Source organism: Chrysoperla carnea, chromosome 5 (assembly GCF_905475395.1).
Source record: "Chrysoperla carnea chromosome 5, inChrCarn1.1, whole genome shotgun sequence".
NCBI classification, from domain to species: domain Eukaryota; kingdom Metazoa; phylum Arthropoda; class Insecta; order Neuroptera; family Chrysopidae; genus Chrysoperla; species Chrysoperla carnea.
The window spans coordinates 20,915,885-20,937,475 of NC_058341.1; the positions used below are offsets into that span (position 1 = coordinate 20,915,885).

Sequence of the window (21,591 nt, forward strand, 5' to 3'; positions counted from 1 at the left end):
AACCCGAAGGGCGCAAATATAATAAACCCTGATTTAAGTTTTTGTTTTTATGAATGTTTAACAGTAACAATGATTGATTGAATATCAATTGAATCAATTTTTAATCAATAGTATATTGATTAGTTACAAAATAATTGTGTGCATATTATATTTCCACGTACGGACAGTATATTTCATATGTATAATATTCTCGAATGTTCGATACTAGCCGTTTTTCGCCCGCTCTTCTGCTTATTTCCGAAAATATAAACAAATATCTTCTCACAAGAACTAATTTTCAAAATTATTTATAACTAACCGTGTTATTCGCTGCAATATATTTATTCCAGGGAGTGACCATAGTAGTGACTATAATATAATTGTATTGATCATTGAATCGGGTCTTCTCCATCAATTTTTTGGTACGAAATCCTAATTATTTTTCTAAAATAAAAGTTGCTTAAGTTACTTCTTTTAACATCAGATATCTGCCCGTGAAAATCCCGTTATAATCAGTCCAGACTTTTCGGAGATTAGTCGGTACAAACAGGCATACAAAATTTATTTTTTTATTTGCATAGATTCAAAAATTATACAAATTTTGGAGAAAACCGATGAAAAATATAATTTCCTGACATATTAAGATGAATCTTTGAACTAACATCAAGAGTTTGCTCAAAAACAGTAGACATCATGAACCTTTTAAATCTATCACTTTCCAAACTAAGAGAATTAGAATTTCTTTTTAATTTTAAATGTTAAAATTTGCAGATCACAAGTTAGATTTTATTAGCTTTCATGTCATTCAACTTTTAATTACATAATTGTTGAGGTAAGTTGATAATGAAAACATTATTAATTCAGATCCAGTATATGTAATTATTTATTCAGTTTAATGTATATTGTTTGTATAAGATAAGCTGTCCATGGACATTTTTAAATTCATATCTCTGGTCTCATGGTCAGTATATAGAATAGCCTTTTTTTAAAGCTTTAAATGTCTGTAAATTGATCAGATGACATAAGACCATAATGTGCTTTACAGGAATAAATAGAACAAATTATCTAGTCTCCAGTTATGGAAAAACTTAAATTTTCGAGATATTACTCTCATCATTTTGAAAAACAGAAGTCTAAAATCCAAATTGTTGTGATTTTTGCAATATTTGGATCAAAAATAAATTTTCTTTAGCCACGAAATTATTTATTCACTTAAATGTTAAGAATATATTTTCTATACAGATAATGAACATAAATGCAAAACGTGTATGGGCTGCTTTAACAGTATCCTTCTCAGTGTTAAATGTTAAATTTAATTTCTATTTTGGTTAAAGTTATTACGAATAGTACAAGCAATAGAGTTAAATAAGTTAACGTCTTCAAAAAGTCTTCTCTCTCGCTTCGCATATCGCATTCACTTACAGGCTAGCGATCAATGTTCAATTTGATTATTCATGAAAACTTAAAACAAAGTTTTTTTTTTTGTTATAAATAAATAAAAATTGTTAAATATTTTAAATTGTTTTATTTTTTTAATTTTCTATCCTATTTTTTCTTTCAGAATAAAATTATCAATGAATAAATTACTTAGCCAACGTATTATTTTAATTATGATATTATTAAGAAGCAAGGTGGCTGTGTGGATATAGCACTTGCCTATGAAACCAAGGTACGCTGGTTCGTATCCTGGTGTGTCTTAAACTTTATTTTTAAATTAAATGATTTTTTTCTGATTTTAAAATTTCCCGTTCTTTTTCTAGTTAAAATTATAGATTTATGACATATGTATAACAAATTTATAGCAAAGGGGCGGGTTATATTAAACTATATAATCCGCCTCTTTGCTATAAATAACTCCAGTTATACATATGTCATAAATCACTATTCTATCAGGGGGTGGAAATTTAAATAATCATAAATCAATCTTACTCTTTAAAATCATCTCCTGTTACTAAATATTAAAACTATGTACAAAAATGGCTTGGTATGCAAAAAATTTGAAACTTTTTAATAGGAGAACATGTCATATAGTTTATCTCACTCATATTCTCCTATTACAAAATATTAAAATTAGTATTTATAAATTAAAAAATTGCTCGTTAAGACTAAAATTTGAAATTTTGTAACAGAAGAACATGTTAAATATTTTATTTCCTTTTTTTATAACATATTCGCCTATTACAAAATATTTAAAAAAATACTTATTTTGCTTGCTTTTTTGTTGTACATGCTAAAATTTATTCTTCTTAAATGAAATTTTATAAGATTTTGTAATAGGAGAACATGATATTTCACAAAAAAAAAAAGAAAGAATTATGTTAGTCGCACTTTCATATGTCATAAATCACTCTTCTGTCAGATAAAGAGAGAGAGGGTGGGAATTAAAATAACATAAAATATCTCATAATAATTATCTAAAAAAACGACTTTATCTCGGTATAATAAATTAAATAAAAATTATCGAAGCAATGCTAGATACGAACCGAGGTACTCTGTAATCGGAGGCAACTGAGCTAGCCACTACTCTACCTTTGTCATGTTATACTGATCAATAAAGTTATATACATACCTTTTATTCACCTTTTTCAATAAAATTGTTTACTGAAACTAGTATTTATTATTTTTTAATGACCTTTTTTCCTTACCCATTAGTTTTACAAGTACTTATTACAAACCGAAAATTGCTAAAATATTTAGGTTTCGTACATAACAACTTAGAAAGGTGATTCCAAATGTATTATTAAAAATTTTATTTTGGATTATAGTATGTATGGATGATTATATTGGCCAAATGTCTTCACCGATTTATAACGAAATGCGATTACCATAATTTTCGATGACATTTCAGCAAGGCGTAAGTTCGATATCAGTTATACGCGTAAAATCAATTTTCTGATGCTTATTTTTCATTTCCCTAAATTTTCCTGATCTTTACGGTACAGGGCTATTGATATTCTACATTTTATAATCTAATTTTCATCGATTTTAAGAAATTTTTAAGCTCAAAGTCTCTATTGCTTGTGTTAAAATAGATTTATTGTTTATTAATTATTCATAAGTAAACCTAATAATTAGTAATTTTCTCTTTCATTAATTATTCAGCAAACAAAAACCCACATGTAATGTAGTGAAGACTTCATCTAAAATTATTTATGTTCAAAAGAATCGAAACCTTTGGTAAATTCTTGACAGTACACATGAGTGTTTGATTCTTGAAATACATCTCATGAATTAACTTTTATCTTTATTCAAATTGTACCTATGGGTAAACAAATATTGCTTTTACAAAATAGTTCATCCGATTTTAGTTATACAGACGTCAAATGTATTTTTATATTTTCTAGCAATGACGACATTTCGATGTATGATGGAATATATTTCTAATATAAATATTTACAATAAAATAGATTAGTATTGAATCTAGTAAACATTGATGTAACATCGGATGTAAGATGGTATAACACATAGGATTATCGATTCACAATATTCGTAGTATATGTTCACTTCGATAAATTGAATCTGCGAAACCGAATTAAGTTTCAGGAAGTTTAGTGTCTTAGTATATTGTTTTTTTTGGCAAATAAAGTATTTGACGAAACATGTTCAGAAAAAAATGTCCCAGAATATACGGAACAACGTATTTTAAAGTGAAAACTTTTTTTTGGCATGTTAAGCACTTTTTAGATGAACCCCTCCTAAACGGATTTACCGATTTTGATAAAATTTTGTTTGTGTGTGTTCGAGTGAATGCGAAGATGGATTAGATTCTCAATTTGGTCCACTTAAAAATGTTTTTCAGGACTCCGTACCAAAAGATTAAAACCCTGAAATAAATGGTGGAAACGCATATAAATGGTATATTACACTATGTATGACTATTCAAATGTATTTATTTGCGCTCCCACCATATTTATATAGGATTGTGATAAGCTATTTGAATAGTATTGAGGTATAATTTATTATTATTATTCAGGTATTGTGAATAGATATTTTTTAGAGCTGTATACGAGCCCAGTGAGCTCCACGGCAGAAGGATACAGCCTTGTTTTTATTACAAACGCCAGAATTTTTATTTAAAAACGATGATTTCATGCCCATTTTCTTTTGTAACAAATTGTTTTAATAACCACTTCTAAACTCCAAACTATCCCAAACTTTTAATTTTTATGGATGTAAATATGATTAATGGACTGTATTCTTGATTCCAAAGCGCCCATAATTATTGCTCTATCATGAAGCAGTTTAACAAAAAATGAGCTTCATTGATTTTTTCATGAAATGGTGGATCTGCTTGAGCACAAATTCATGAAATCACGTTAAATAAATACAACTTTTGTTCTAAACATTTTTTTGGTATGGATCATGGTTTATCCGTGAGGACGTAAATTAGGACAAATCTTTGGTGACCATTTTCTCCAAAACTATAAAAGATAGGGAACTGAAAATTTGCAGATAGCTTCAACTAGAGGTCTTGTGAAAGATTCTCGAAACAAAATTATAATTAAAAATAATGCATGCACTGACATTTAACAATTTCTATAAAAAATATTTGAACAATTAACTCAGTCAATTGTTTGTTTTCACTAGTAACTCATAGTTTTATTATATAACCAAATATACATTTGTTTCAAATTCTTGTTTATCTTCGTACTTTTGAAGGTCATGCAAGATATTTTTAATAGCTTTTACCTATTAAAACATTATACCATATAACATACGGCGAGACACTTCAATATAGCCTATTCATTACGATGACTGGAGCGGGAAGACCTGTTTTACCATTACACAGGACTACCATTACATTTTTTTGTTTGGTAGATTCGATTTTGTTAGATCGTTGGCTACCCCCACACAAATCATTTATTCCTACTGAATAATTTTATCGTATTAATGAAAATCGATAAAATTTCTCGATATATATCGAAAAATTAAATTTTTTTTATTTAGCTTTCGATACTTAGAAAACCAAGGCAGATATTACAAAATTTTATTTTTATTTCACGTCTACATTCATGAAGTTATAACAAAATTCATCATAAAAGTTGAAAATAAGATACAAATAATTTCAACCCTAAATCTAAAATTGCCTTGGTACTCGTTTTACCTTAAGTGTGTATATTCGAATTCGAGTAGGTGTTTGTTGTTCTTTTAAGGAACACGTTATAAATCTAGTATTTACGTAATATCTATATTTACGATATACCCTTAAAAAGTTTGAATAACGAACACACATAGATAAAGGTATTTACGACATTTTACGTAAAAAGATTGTGTTATTACGTAATAGAATATATAAAAACTATTTGATGGAAAAATAAAAATTTATATAAAAAAAATTGTCATTTAATCGTCTAATCATCTATCTAATCGTATAAAAATAATCGCATCGTGTCTAGTTTAATTTAGTTCTGATCCATATTTTTTTTAATAAACGCAGGTGAAAATATCTATTTTTATTATTTTCATATTTTCTCTTTTTTTTTTTGTTATTAATAAAAAATTTCATCATGTAGAAGATAACATCCATAATTCATGTCGTAAAATAAGGGATATAAATTTATAAATTATTTATTATGATACCACAATGTCTAACTACAAAATATGTCTTATAGAGTTTGTGTAATTCCAGTTGAGAAAAAAAAAATGTATGGGGTACTCACGACGAATAATATTTATAATTGATTATGTAGAACGGCAATAAATTGCCTTCTGTGAATGGGAAATAGAACTATTGTTAAATTTTAGTACATGAGCGTTATCTGTGATTGGGAAATAGAAGTATTATTATATTCAAGTTTCGTCAAATTCCTCTGTGTTGATGTCACGTATTTTACCGTATTTTTACTCTCTGTGTTTCAATTCCTTATATAGCTGGTAAGACACTTGGAATTAACCCCTAGGACCTGGATTCGATTTCTGATATACATGTATTTTTTCAATTTTATTTAATTCAGATTTACACTTTTAGTTAAATTACCCAATTTTATTTTGTGATCGTTATATCCCCACGGTAAACTGCAAAAATTGTATAGAGCGCAGCAAACAAGAATTTTTTACGGGCAATAGAAAAATGGTTATTTTGGATATAATAGATTGTGATACCAGCGTTTCTTGTAAATCGAGTTCTCGTAAATTTGTGAAATTATGTTACGCAAGATAATTTATTACTAGTATTTTGGCTACACTGATTTAATTGGGTAGATGAAATTAAAATTTTTGGGTAGACATAACAAAATTTGAAAGTTTAATTAAAATTGATGAAAAAACAAAGAAGTTGTAAGCATTCAAAGTTTTTTACCCTCTTGGAACACATATTTTTATAAGTAATCTCCTTGTGATACTCAATAATGACGTCATTTTTAAAGTATCTTCCTCTGTGTTTAATTACGAGTTTCAAACGGTCATATTTTGCAAACTTATAAAATAAGATAGCCTTGGAAAGATGAAAAACCAAATATACTCATCACACGTATAGTAATAACACTTAGAACGTTTTGACTGATGTAATTTTAATGACATAAGGGTATACTAACCCCATTTTGAATAACTTACCCAACTCTTTTTTACTTACTTTTGTAAGACTATTACAGATACAATTTTATAAACAGGGCGTCTTTCTTAACTTGAAATTTGGAAAAAAATAAACAAAATAAAAGAATCAAATACAAAAAATTATTTCAAAAAAAAGTTTAATCATTTAAAAAGCTCGATCAATTCCAAATGCATGCTTATTTTTCGTTGAATAAGTTCTAGGTTAAAAGAGGATTAACTTCATTTTTTCAAATGGAACCCTATATTTTTTGTAGGTGATTCGTATTTTATAGGGAAAAAAAGATAACTTTACCTGATTTTTTCTTGACCTGAGGAAAAAATAACAGATTTTTTATACGAGAACAGTTGTTTTTAAAGAAAATTTGTAGAACATGAAGGAGTGTTTCTTGTTTAAACACGAAATCATTGAAAATTTTTTAAAGTTAAAAAACATCCTGTATATTACTAAAATAAATAATAGTTTTAAACATTTTTTAATAAAATTTTGAAGATTTTTAGAAAACCAAATTTTTATAATTTTTAAAATAGGAATAATTAATAAAAAACTCTCATGTATAATAATTACAATTTTATTTTTATTTTTTTCTCTATTTATAAAATTTATGCAAACATTTTAAAATGAAAATTATTGCAAAAGAAAATCATATTTAGAAACAAGAATTTAATTAAAACATAAAATAAATAAATAAATAATTAAAAATAATATGTACAAAATAATAAATAAATAAATAAAATAATAATATTTAAACTAAATATAATAGTGTATTCCATATAAATTGAACATTATAATTATTATTATAAAAATGTTCAATTTATATAAAAAAAATAAATAAATAAATATTTATAAATTATTATTTGTGTTTTTACAATTTTTATTTTAAAAAATAGTAATAAATAATAATAATAACAAAAATTTTTAATAATGAAGTAACAAGCAATTAGTTTATTTTTTAAAATAATATTATTTTATTATTTTTGATAATGAAATGGAATGGGGATGAAAATGGAAGGAGAATGGAGATTGATTTTAATATTATAATTGTAAAATAATATTTACATACAATAAAAATAAATATGTCATTGTTTTGATATAATAGAGTGTCTAGTGATGACTGCATTCAAACAATGCGAACAAAAAATTGCTTTTAATTTTTTACAAAAAATTGCTTTAAAATTATTCGATTTCTAATTAACAACTTTGCTGGACAAGCTCATATCTTATTAACCATAAACGAGGTAATCGTGCGTTAATTTCGATTAATTACGCCGTTAGTTGTATTAAAATGTGTCTTATCCAATCACATCTTTGTATTCATAGGACAATTTATTAAATTCTCAAATTTCATCGAATCAAAAAAATTGTAAATTGTATCCAAAAGTACCATATTCGCAATTTTGATAAATAAAGTATGTAATCCTACTAAATTTGGGTCGTATTTTTCAAATTTGTGTTCAAAATTAACCTAGCTCTCATAGTTTTCAAGAATTTGGATTTCTGGTCCCGGATTTAAGCACATAAGTGATAGCTAGCGAAAAACTGACATAACAGCTGAAAAGAATGACTCAAAAATAGTAGGATTCAAAAAAAAATCCAATAAGATCGGATCAAATTTGGTTGAGTTATCAAAAAAGTCGAATTTTTTAACTTTATGACGTCATCAGAATCCAAAAAATTTAATTTTGCTCTATAATATCCAAATGTTATCCAAATTTGATAAACCAAGTATGTAATTCTACTAAATTTGGGTCATACTTTTCAAATTTGTGATCAAAATTAACCTAGCTGTAATAGGTTTCAGAAATGTGGAGTCCTGGTCCTGGAATTAAGCATATAAGCGATAGCTAGCGAAAAACTGACATCACAGCTGAAAAGAATGACTCAAAATTAGTGGGTTTCAAAAAAAAATCCAATAAGATCGGATCAAATTTGGTTGAGTTATCAAAAAAGTCGAATTTTTTAACTTTATGACGTCATCAGAATCCAAAAAATTTAATTTTGCTCTATAATATCCAAATGTTATCCAAATTTGATAAACCAAGTATGTAATTCTACTAAATTTGGGTCATACTTTTCAAATTTGTGATCAAAATTAACCTAGCTGTAATAGGTTTCAGAAATGTGGAGTCCTGGTCCTGGAATTAAGCATATAAGCGATAGCTAGCGAAAAACTGACATCACAGCTGAAAAGAATGACTCAAAATTAGTGGGTTTCAAAAAAAATTCCAATAAGATCGGATCAAATTTACCCGTGTTATCAAAAAAATCGAATTCTTTTAACTCTATGACGTCATCAGAATTCAAAAAATTTTAAAATCACCAAATTATATGATATAATATTGTAAATTAATGAGCGCCTTTTACATGATTCTTTACTAACTTTTTGTTTTACGTATAAAACATACTTTTTGTTTTGCTCCTCAATTTTTGTTGCGCTGGTGGCGAGTGCCTACTTTGCTACGCCCTAGTTACGGACCCGAATGAACTAGTGAGATAATAAACTTTATAAAAGAATTTAATGAACTGCAACTTGTCGAATATACTCGGATGTATTCGGCATATCTTCAGTTACCTTTTAATTCAATAAATTACGATAAATTAAAAATTTACAATTTAAATTATGAGAAATAGTGAAATTATTTTAAAATTAATTCCACTTGATATTTTAAACTGAATAAAAAAAAAATTATCTTCATTGACATTTATTTGTTCACCCGAGTTATATAAATACGGATTCTATCAAATACGAACGGAGTTGACATATTTTATTTTTATATTTTACATCAATAATAAATAAATAAATAAAAAATTATCTCTAGTTAGGGAAAATATACACAAACAAATGTGGGTGTTGCTTGCTAGTTATTTGATCAAATGGTAAATAAAATTATTCAGTTGGAAAATCATTTTACGATACAATATTTTTACAAAGTGGAAGACCAAAAGAAGCTTATGTTACCTATATATTTTTAACGCGAATTTCCTTTCATTTATAAGAAATGGAACTATTGGTTATAGATTTCTACGTCTACTGAAGAGAGCTGAAACAGTTCATCAATTCTCGGTTGTTGAATTTATAGAATTCAATGTAGATTAAGAAAAAAATTGTTGAGTTTGAGAAGAAAAAAGTTTTCGCTATTTACCTACAAGATACGAAGATAAAAGGCTTATTCTGCAGAAATAGGCAGTCTATGGTGCGCTCGTTTTTTTGCTAACGCACAAAAATAAAGCGACCGCTCTGTTATTTTGCTACTTTTTCTGCTAGCCAGAATTATTTTTGTGCACAAGTTTGTGTTTGGATTAAGCCGAACGCGATCTACCGCTTATTTTTGCTAAAAAGCTCATAGATGTATAATAAGTTGCCTGAAAGATTCTTTCAGTCATTTAAAGTTCTTTGTGTTCAGTAGAATTGTAGAGGGAGCAAAATATATTTTATCCAGAAACCTGGACTAATCCGTCATGGGAGAAGTCCCAATAGAGAGTATTTGGAACAAAAAAATCCTATGATAAGCTATTTCGTTCAAAATTGGTTAGATTTCATAAAAATTTCTACGTTGGAGAAAATTCAAATCAGATAATCAATCTTTAATTCGATTAACGAACTTTTACCGAGTAAAAGCTAAAAGCGTCATGAGGACTTTTATTTGTTCCCGTAGATAGTAAACGAGATAGGTATCTGCATAGACGATACTTTTAAGGAAGGCCAAAATTAATCATGAACGGCAGAGTTAAGGAATTGTAGCAGTTACAACATTATATGGATTCAGGAAGAAGAACCTCAAAGAAGACTTTGAATAATTATAGGAGGAAGTATTAGAAATCTGATTCCGAAATCCCTCGTATCTATTATTATTATGGGGAATATTTTTAGTTGCTTGTCTCGAAGGAAATTCGCTTAATTTACGCGGTTCTTACGTATTGAATTTTCGTTTTTTTTTTGATTCACTGGTAAATCGAAGGCACCTTTATAAAAAAAATTCACACACACATATTAACAACAACAAAATATTTTATAAAAATCACAGATGTTTATTACATATTTAAAAATATTGTTTATCTAGAATTGTGAAAAAGAGAGCATTTTTTTTTTATGTATATAAACTTTATTTGTGTTTTTGGACAGTTTGAAAACTGTCAAAAACAGTCAATCTAATCAGTCAAAAAGTTTAGGGTTGAATAGTTACGTGTTGTTCAATGTACACCAGTGATGGATGTTAACCATGGTTTAAAATATGTTGTACGCATGTAAACACCAGGTAAATATGGTGCAGCACATTTGATACCATGTGATACAGTTCCAGCCAATTCCCAACGTCCGTCACTACGTTGTAATGTTAATGGACCACCTGAGTCACCCTGTATACCAATTCAAATTGTGTCAAAATCAATTTTTAAAATATATATATATTCAAATAAAAAAGTATTCCAAAATAATTCATATCACGTAGGTATTTCAAATAACATCTAAATCTCATTTTATTATACCACTGTATGGGATAATTTTGTTCAAAATAAAATGATGTTAATGGTTTAAAAAAAGTCTAGGGTCATGACTTTTCCGGTAGCTAAAATTTTAAAAGAGTGAACGGTGGTTAAAATCGTTGAGTGATATGTAATTTTTTTTCATACAATATTTACGCTAAGGTACATTGGTGGCTTTAGGATGGGGCACCCGGGAGGGGGGACCTCTCGGGGTGCTAAGTTTTCGAGGGCGCCGGGTGTGCCAGCTCCACTTAGCCACTTAATTTGAATACCTAGCGAGTAAAAGGGATACTAAATTCAGCGTATTAATTCGCGAATAAGACAAACAGGTTTCGAACCAGTTATTATAACAGCAACTGAATTAGCATCCGAACTTAATACGCAGCTATTTTTCAAACCACAAACGCATTAAAGGTAGATCGGACGAAGAAGTTACTAATGAACCAATAACTCCAAAAAAAAAGTTTGAAGTCGATTATTTTAAATGCTCTTTCGGACACCGTGCTTATATCTAAATAAAGGAAATATTTCAACAGATGCAAGACTTTTCACGTGAAATTACTTATTTAACAAACAAACAAAAAATAAACATAAAGAAGAACTAATGCGACATTGTTCTGTACTACAAGAAAAGTTAACGGTTAATTGAAAATCTGATATTGATGGAGATTGAAGTCCCGAATCTCACGAAATTTGTTGATATAAATAAGGAAATAATATTGGAACATTTTTATTGAATATAATTGTATTGACAAAGGGTAAAATAGATAAAAAAATAAAAGAATACTGCTTACCTCACATGAATCTTTTTGTCCGTTCGCATAGCCAGCACATAAAAATGATTCAATAATAACTTTTGAATGACCAGCTGTACGAAACATTTCTTGGCATACACTATTCTCCATAATTGGAACTTGTACCTCTTGTAAAACGGATGGAACACCACCGCCATATTTTAAACGACCCCAACCGGTTACAGTTGCCATTCGCCCTGTAAAATCTTCATCATCTGGTGGTAAACATATCGGTACTGAAAATAAATAAAAATTATTTTTTTAATTCTGTTTTCAATTTGATTTTTTAGAAAGAAAATGATACCAAAATATTAAATAATGCCTCTCGTTTTATTATAGTTCCCTGAAAGCCCAGGTGAATCGGAATCTGGAGCTATATATTGAAAATATTAATCCTATATTGCCAAAACTCGTTAGACAACCCCCTTCCTTCATTGGGTATATAAGAAACATTTATTCCCAAGTGAATGCCCTTTGATTAAAACGGCAAACAGAAATTAATGCAAAAATTTACTATGTTGTTCATTTTTTCATTCAATTTTTGAAAAAAGTAATAGATAGAGAAAAACTTTAATTAAAGAAATGATCCACAAGAATTTCGAAGTTAACATCGAACAATTTTCTAATTTGAGCTTTCTTCTGTCTCCTATCAGCTATAAAGCAATCAGTTTTTATTGAACTTGAAAGCTCAGGTCGAATATAATGTTTGCGTAAAATGTGTACTTATAATCCTAATTGTTACACAGTTTTAATAAGCCACTATGTATACAAGTAAGTAGTTAACTTAGATTTTTCTCTTTCAGATCAAATAAATTTTTTTGATTTGATTGCTTTAACGTATGAAGCATCTTGTATTATGTTCGATGATGTTATTAACTAACATTTGCGTTTTAAAGTATGCGCTTATAACTGGATTGGATATGGCGTGAGTACGTATAGAAAATTTATAACATATTTGATTTAATTTAGAAAGTTTTGTATAAAAAACATTTTTAAAACTTTGCTATAAAAGTATTTTTTTTAAACAAAGTTGAAGTACGCTAATGACATAGTAACTAAATATCGATTTAGGATTGTTTGAATTATGAGAATGTCTATGCTTATTTTATGGAATTCCAAAAAGTATAATTTCTAAAATTTTGTTGCATATTAGCAAAATTTGAATCCATTTTATCAACCAAAAAGTGTTTTTTATCTGCCCCCTAGTATTTGAGTAATTCTAGTAATTCTAAGTTCTGCTTTTGAAATCAAAATGCCCAGGTCTGGTACTCCGAGGACCTTTTTGATATCGGATTTGTGTTCAGTGACCCAAACACATCCTGTGTAACCATTTTCAGTTCATTTGGTACATTATTGACAATAATATTTTTCTTACAATTGCCTCAAAAATGCATTTTTTAATGTACAAACGAGAGAAATTATCTCTCAATAATCTGAAATATTCACAAAGTTTATAAATTCCTTCTAGAACCTACCTTACTTCGAAAACTTTAGAGTTAAAATGCTAAATTTCTTCGTCTAAATCACAACTATTAATTAATCTATAATTTTTATTGTGACGGCGGGAATCAAACCCGTTATCCCAGCTATAAACCGCGTACGGAATTGGAAACGCGTTATCCAGCTAAGCCAATAGGGTTTAATTTTTGTAAGGGTAAAAAAAATTTGTTTAAGAGGTAACAAGCCACCAATAACATACTCTTGAAGAAATGAATAAAGTGAAGTGAACCATCATTGCACGCGATAAATGTAGTAGTCATTCGAAAAATAGAACCTTTCAACCTTTTCTGTTTCGATAAGTTTTTGTTGAAGTAAAAGGGGGTTTAGAGAATCTTTTTTCGTAGGATACTCCTACGAAAACACAGGTTTGTGGGATATTTATTCCATTGCAAAAAACGGCTCCTTGGCTTATAAGAAAAGTGCAAAATGAGTGTAAGTATCTCGATAGTAATAATTCTCATCTTTTTTGTGATAAAGCTCTACGACTATAATTTATTCCTGTGTCGATTTTATACTTAGTTAATCTTTTTACTCTGGTTTTATAGCACACTATAACTTAAAGAAGATATCTTAATTACATAATTATTAATTCATTATTAGAAAATCTGTTCTTATCAGATTACGAATAAAAAATTCCAGTCTAGAAAAATATAATTAACAATAGATCAAACAAACCTATAACGTGTGGGTACATTTGTTACACGTTACATAATAAATACGTAGGTGTTAAATTATAACTACTCGTTACCAGTACCACTTGTTACTGGGTTTTATAAAATGACTAGAAGCTAGTAAAACTACACTGAACCAGCTCTTATATTCATTCTTATATAAATGAAATTGCTCTGCTACTAATATTCGCTACGTGCAGAATCGAGTTTAGTGCCCCTTTACTACCTGCTATGCCTATCTTCACATCCTCAACATTTATTGGCCCAACACGCTTTCCAATGAAAACCTGATGGACACGTGTGATCAAACTCCAGTGGAACCCCCAAGGAAAAAGAAGGGTGGGCTGACCTCGTCATACCTGGCGAAGAACCCTGGAGCAAGAAATTACGGAAGAAGGCAAATCCTGGGGAGAAGGCACAGAATCAAGTTCGTTGGCAAGCATTTGTTGAGGCCCTATGTCCCTCTCGGGATCATAAGACATGAATATATATAATATGCCTATCTTACTAATATTCATTATTTTAAAAAAGGTTCATATACAAATTTCAGTGCCGAAAATTTCGATGAATTACCGTGAAAAAAAAAACTTATGTTTTGTTAAGTAAACAAGGTACACAAAAGTATCAATATCGGTAGCACGCTCCAAATATAAACATTTTTCAGTTATGGGCGTTGGAATGTCGAAAAAACTAGCTGAAAAGAAATGCCATTAAAGTAAGTTGTAGAGTAGCTTTGGGAGACGAAAAAACTTTTTGTAAAACTATCCTACGAGCGAACAACTTGTTTTGAGTGGAAATTTGGTGCGTATATTGTGGACTATAAAACCAAATTTGATATTCTTAATACTGATTAGAACGCGAGTTAGGAATTTCTGAAAAAACGTCCAAAAACGTGATTTTTTGCAATTTGTACGAAAACTGCAGAACCGATTGGAACTTACGAAAAGCTCATTCGATTCGTCTTTTTAATGGACGCTTTTTACACTCGATTTCTTTTTTCGTTAGATGCATTTTTAACGAAAAAAACCGATTTAAGAGTTTTTGACCTTCTTATGATAGGTTTCCTGACAACGTAGTTGCATCCGATTGGGTGCCGGACATCATAAAATTCGATTGGGTGCCGGACTATTGGACGTCTCGGGTGAGCTATTGAAGTGCCAGATTAGTTAGATTGTAGTGTATTTTAATAAATGAAATTATTCCTAATAGTGAAATCAGTATGTTAACTTACACTGGCGCTAGCTTTGTTCTGCACTATAAAAAAAGGTATGGTTACACTGTACTTTATTGATTTTCAAGATGTTGTTTATACTCACAATTAACAACTCAAAAGGAGTAGGTATGTGTTTTGAGCATTGAGTACACTTAATATATGAACAAACATGTATTGTTATAAAAATAAATTTTTTATATACAAAAATTTTATTTTAAAAAGAACTTGTATATGCTAATGTTAAAAGTTCATGGGGATAATCTAACAATTCTTAAAAGTAATATTCCCAACGGAATGCAAATGTGTCAATTTTTATCAAGAATGAAACAAAATCGAAGATTACAGGAATGTACAAAGTGTATATGAACAAATGGGCTAATAATTAAGACGGTAGGGTGCCCGGAAACAACTCTTTTCTATATTATAAGCGTCAAAATATCACTCACTATTTTAGATCTATGTCGAATACATAGGGTTTTCTAAAAAAGAATGTTTCGAACATTGTTAGAATATAGCCTTGCGCTTACTTTAATTTGCTAGAGATAGTGAAAACTTTAACGTTTTGAATAAAACTAATAAAAATGTTTCTAGTAACAAATTCGTCACAAATTCTTACGATTTTCAAAGATTCTGATGTATATTCGTTGCGTACAGAGCCAAATTTAGCGTCGGAAAAAAATCCGTGCGAAATATTTATTCTTCTTATATATATTTTTAGTTCTATATATACATTAAATGATTAATATGCGTTTTCACACAATGGTTTTGTTATTTATGTAATAATTTTGCCTATATTTTATTTATTTGAAAATATAGGAAATTTCATATAAATAAATAAAAAGTTATACGCATTTCTTCTACCAAAAATGTCTGTTATTGATCAAATTGATTGTATTACAACTTTGACTTGGCTCTACCCATTAGTTTAAATACATTGAAGGGGAATTTACATGGTGTTTGAACTGAACACTTCCGTTCAAAGTGAATCCTTACTCATTTGTTTTTTTACGATAAAGAACAAAAATCTGGTCTAAAAAATATGTAGTTTCATTAAAATAAACAAAGTTGACCAATGTTTGACCATAAAGACGCTCCCGTATACGAGATTTCGTGTAAATATTTTCCATTCCATTTTGGAAATATAAGGTAAACTTTTTATAAAATCACCCCCATAAAATAAAAAAATAAAATTCGACCACTCAAAAGAGGGAAACATGTACAAACAGTTAAAAGGCATATGATAATCCCGATTTTATTTGCAAGATTTTGGATTAATGATAGTTATAGTCAAAGGTCCAAAAAATCAATGTGAAGGGAGGAAAGCCTTCAACTACAACTATTTGTAATCCAAAACCTTTCAAAGGGAATCAGAATTTTGATATGCCATTTAAAATTTTTGCTAATTTTCCTCTTTGATGTGGTCGAGCTTTAGTTTTTTAACTCTTATGTTGGCGTAGAATATATTAATATTTAATATATAGAAATAATTATTATAAACATAAATACGTTTTAAGTTGGTATTATGTTAGAGTTTAAATATTTAAATTGCAAATAAGTTATGATATTGTAGAGCTTTTAAAGCTTTTTAGAGCTTTATATAATCATAATAAATATGAACAAACAAGTGGCTTCCTACACCTACAAACTGCAATTAAACTACTGCATATACAGGATGTTACAATCAAGATTAGCTATGAATCTACTAAAATTGCAAAATAATATTAATGCAAGTCCCCTTCGCCTAGCTATGTATATACGTATCTGTAGCTAAAAGAAAAGAACACCATCAGGTCTGGCTCTATAGGCACGTGCCTAGGGCGGCAAATTTGGGCAGAAACTTTGAAAACTTCTTTTATCCCAATCTTCCATGAGAGCAAAAATCATTTCTTTGAGGACGTTTTGTCGCAAACTCACTTTTCTAAAGAATTACGAGGGTAATAGGATATGTTTGATGTTACTAAAACTTTTATCAGACTTTCGTATTACTAAATATATCGTGTTTAGTTCAAGTATCCAGCTATATTTCTTCCAGAAGTCGAATCCCTGGTTCATTTTTGACAGGAATTACATAAATATAATTATTAAGAAACTTACCAATATGTGTATCAAATGTTATAGGTGTATCCAATTCCAATAATGCTAAATCATTTTCAAATGTTGCTGCGTTATATTGACGATGTACAATAACTCGCTTGACAGGACGACTGACAGACCGTTTACTTTCCAATTCACCACTTATATCAAATTCACCAAATACTGCTACCAAACTTGCTAAAAATCTTTAACAATAAAATTGATTAGAAATGATTTTCTTCAAGTCAAAAATGTCTTTTCAAATCCAAAGATACTTAGATAAAGAACTTGGTCAGAAGAAATATTTTGAAGAAACTAGTAATAAAAACTGGTGATAATAAACGAGCATGCTAAGGAATCGATCGTTTATTCACTTTCGAAATGACGAACCCTTGGAGATCTTTGGATTTGAAAAAAAAGAATGATAATAATTTGACTTACCCAGGTTGACAATGTGCCGCTGTAATCACATATTTACTGGATATTAAAACACCTCCGCATTTATTTTTTGTAAATAATCCAAGCCATGTTGATTCTTTCACTAATACCTGCCATGGCCATTCACCAAATGTTGCTCCTTTTCCACCCACAATCCTTCCACTTCGCATTAATGGACGAACACCACAAACTAATTTTATTTATTTTGTATTATTTCATTTATTTGTCTCATCTCTTTGTCTTTATTTTTCCACCATACTAAACGCTTTTCCACTATTCTACCAATGTTTTTTTTTTGGTGTGTAGCTTTTCTTTGCTCATCAAAAATTGTATTTGCGTACGTATCGTAGCGTTTTATTCTCGTTTATTTATTTATTAAGGGGATTATTTTAAAGCGTCAAGTTTGGATTTTGATTTTAATTTGCGCAAGTATGATGGAAATAAAAAGCAGTGAGTGAAAATAAAGGAGAAAGCATTTAAAAGAAATTTTTTGAAAAGAGCACCCATATTCCATTTTATTATAACTATTTTTGAAGTGTATTCTTTTGTATTTTTTAAGTCTAATGGGTCTTAAACTTCTAATTATGCAAATTGTTAGTTAAATTAAAAATTAAGCATGAGATCAATTCAAAAGAATACACTTGTCTACCAGTTTATAAGAGTCAAACGCCCAAATACTTTCAAAAAGATACATTTTGCCACTTTCTACCAAAGTATAGCACTTAGAAAAGTGTTTTTGCGTTGGTTTTCGCCGACTGGATGTTTTACTCTTGGCTTCTGTTAACTTTTAATAAAGTTATAACACATTTTAATAGACGTAGGTATACAAAATTTTAAGATCAGTTTTTATAACTTTATTCACGGGTTAAATGATCCCCTTTATAAAGGTGAAAATGATCCCTATTATATAAAATTATATAATAGGTAAAATGGTCCCCCATCATATGGCGGATATTTCTAGAACGTCGGTAAAACGGCCTCATTTAAGAATTATTGAATAGTTCTAAAAGTTTGTACAAATCAAATGTAGGTGCATATGCCGTATAGTTTTTTGGTCTTAGGGGATCACTATAGAACACCTTCCCTTATATGCATCTTTTTGCTCATTAGGCTCTTATTAACTGGTAATTATTTAAGTGTATTCTTTTGTATTTTTGAGTCTTTATGACTTTTGACTTACCTACTAAAAAAAATTTCTTAGCCAAAGTAATTTAAACTACATTGAGATCAATTTATTCAAAAGAATACACTATTTTCTGAAAGATTTGTGTATAAAAGAAATTAAAATAAAACCCTCTTTGTCAATATATCCGTCACCATTTAAAAAAAAAAAAGAATATAAAAATTAAAAAGAGATAGTGATATACACATTATGACGTATACAAAAACAAGATGGTTGATTGTTTATTAAAGACGTTTAAAACGATCGTATTGTATATTTGGTCGTCGTTTCAACAATAATTGTACAAACTTACGTCTTTTATAGTCGGGTATTTGTTGTTGTTGAGAACCTTGATTATCTTCATAATATTCATCACTTTCTTCATAAGTTTCTTCACTCGATGAAGATGGTGCACTAGTTGTAGATGTAGTAGTTGTGGTAGTTTTGCGCACCGGTGGCTTAGTACGTTTTGTAGTGGTAACAGTTGTCGGACGACGGGTTGTTAATTTTTGTGTTGTTGGTTTTTTCGTAGTTGTTGGTTTTTTCGTTGGTGAATTAGGTTTTTTTGTAGTTACAGCTGGTTTTCGTGTAGTTTGATTTTTTATCGGTTTTTTTGTTGTACTCGAAGATGGTTTCTTCGTTGGCGGTTTCTTAGTTGAGGAACTTGTTTTGTTACTATAAATAACAGTTCGTAAATCATCAAACGGTCCTTGTAAACTTTGTATGATTTTATTGACAAATGTTTCAACTTTATCGTTTAATTCATCATCTTCGACAAAAGCTGGAGTTGTTATTTCAAAATTGCCCTCATTAAATTCACCACTAGTTGTTGAAGCGGACATATTTAAATTTGGATTACGTACAGGTGGGAAATTTATTAAATCATCGGCGGTTGAAGAAGCTAAACTTGAGGTCGTTAAATATTCATAACCATCGTCAGAACCAGGTCGTTTTACAATAACTGTTGTTAATGGTTGCTTATTTGTTGTCCAATAAGACGAAGCCGTTGACGCACTAGAAGGTTTTGGCGTAATTAAAACAGTTGGAGATGGGTTTTCTGAAGATGTTTCAGGTCTATGACCACCGATATGTACTGTATTACTTGATTGTATCATATTATTAATTGTAACTTGAGATACAGGTTTTGGACGTGGAGTTGACGACACAGTGATTTTATTATAAGGAACCGTTGAAGATGATGTTTCTGATATTGGTCCAAGTACGATTACGGTTGGTGGAGGACTTGAACTTGGTATATATGATTGTGCACTATTGGTAGAATAGTGTTCGTATGGTGGATTTTTTGTTGGTTTTTTACTTGATCCCTTTTTCGTGGTGGTTGTTAAGGGACGTTTTGTTGGACTAAATAAGTAGCTTGTTGTAGGTTTTTTCGATGTTGTTAATCCAGAAGTTGTATAACCGGGACGTGGTGGAATTGTGGTACTATAAACGTAAGACGTCGAAGGTAATTTATTTGTACTACTAAATATGGGTGTGTTAGAATATACAACAGTCGATGCTGTTGAAGAAGACGGCGATGGAGTTTTCGATTCGGACGTGATAATACGATTTGGTGAATTATCATCTAACATTTGTATGATATTCGCAATTGATTCGATTTCTGGAGCGGTGACATTCTTTAACGAAGGTCGAACAGTCTCTTGCGATGTTGGGAATTTTGTGATGGTCGGTACCAAAATATATTTATCCGTTGTACTGCTGGGTCGATGTGACGTGATGGGTCGTTGTGATGTACTAGGTCGAGCTGTTAAATAATTTATGGAGGAATGGTAATAAAATGGTTTTGTACTAGACTCAACAATACGACTTGTGCTTGTATTGTTGAGTTTCATTGTTGTAAAATCTTCGCTGCTAATATAATTGTTTATTTCACTACCATTTGTATGAATTAGTACAGTTTCCGCTGAATTTGGATACGCGTTTGTGACAAGAGTTGATGGTTGGAATGATACGTTTTCTTCTTGTGGGATTTGAACAACTGTATTCTCTGAAGCTATTTCTAATACCGTTTGGGGTTGATTTGTGGATAACTCCAAATCAGAATTTTGGATTATTGGTTTCATGGCTTGTTTTGTTGATTCGTTGATTGTATTATCTTGTGCGATTACAACATCTGACTGTGCAGGTATTGTCATTTCATCCCCTTCAACAGTTGTTGCTGGTAATTGACAACATGCGCCAAACAAGAATCCATCCATGCAAGCGCCAACAACATGACCATTTCTTTGAGCGCATTCATGATTGAACATACATATGGATGGTCCACCTTTTACACCTGGTACCGTGCGTGTAGGATGACAAAATCGTGGTGTTATTCGATAACCACCAAATAGTTTTCTTGCTTCTGTAACAAAAAATATTCATTTGATCAATATATATGTTTGAAAAATAATGTATCTTTTTTTTAAAAACAAAGGAATAGATGATAGATATCTCTTGAGATTTAATTTCGAATACAAAAAGTTTGATATAGTATGAAATGATAAATCCTGTTTCACCATTTCAAAAATATACTATGTTCAATAAATAATACATCTATCTATTTTTAAGGCTGTTCTGTTTATACACATTTTTGATTGGCGTGGAACTTTATACTTTTTTTAGAATTCTCTTAAATATTCATTATTGGGAAAAAAAATCTATAAAGAAAAGCAGTTTTCTAGATAAGAATGGTTAAAGTTACATTTGAATTTCAAGCACTGCGATTT

General features: G+C 29.5%; 1 protein-coding gene across 1 annotated transcript; it reads right to left on the minus strand.

Annotated features, from left to right (window-relative positions):
- Window positions 1-10,720: 10,720 nt before the first annotated feature.
- Window positions 10,721-21,147, minus strand: LOC123301039 (serine protease filzig). The gene is made up of 5 exons (XM_044883767.1): window positions 19,212-21,147; window positions 17,704-17,890; window positions 17,284-17,468; window positions 11,806-12,041; window positions 10,721-10,885 (listed from the first exon to the last, which is right to left on the minus strand). The coding sequence occupies exons 1-5, from the start codon at window positions 21,130-21,132 to the stop codon at window positions 10,721-10,723; spliced, it is 2,694 nt and encodes an 897-aa protein (XP_044739702.1). The 5' UTR covers window positions 21,133-21,147.
- Between the last annotated feature and the right edge of the window lie 444 nt (window positions 21,148-21,591).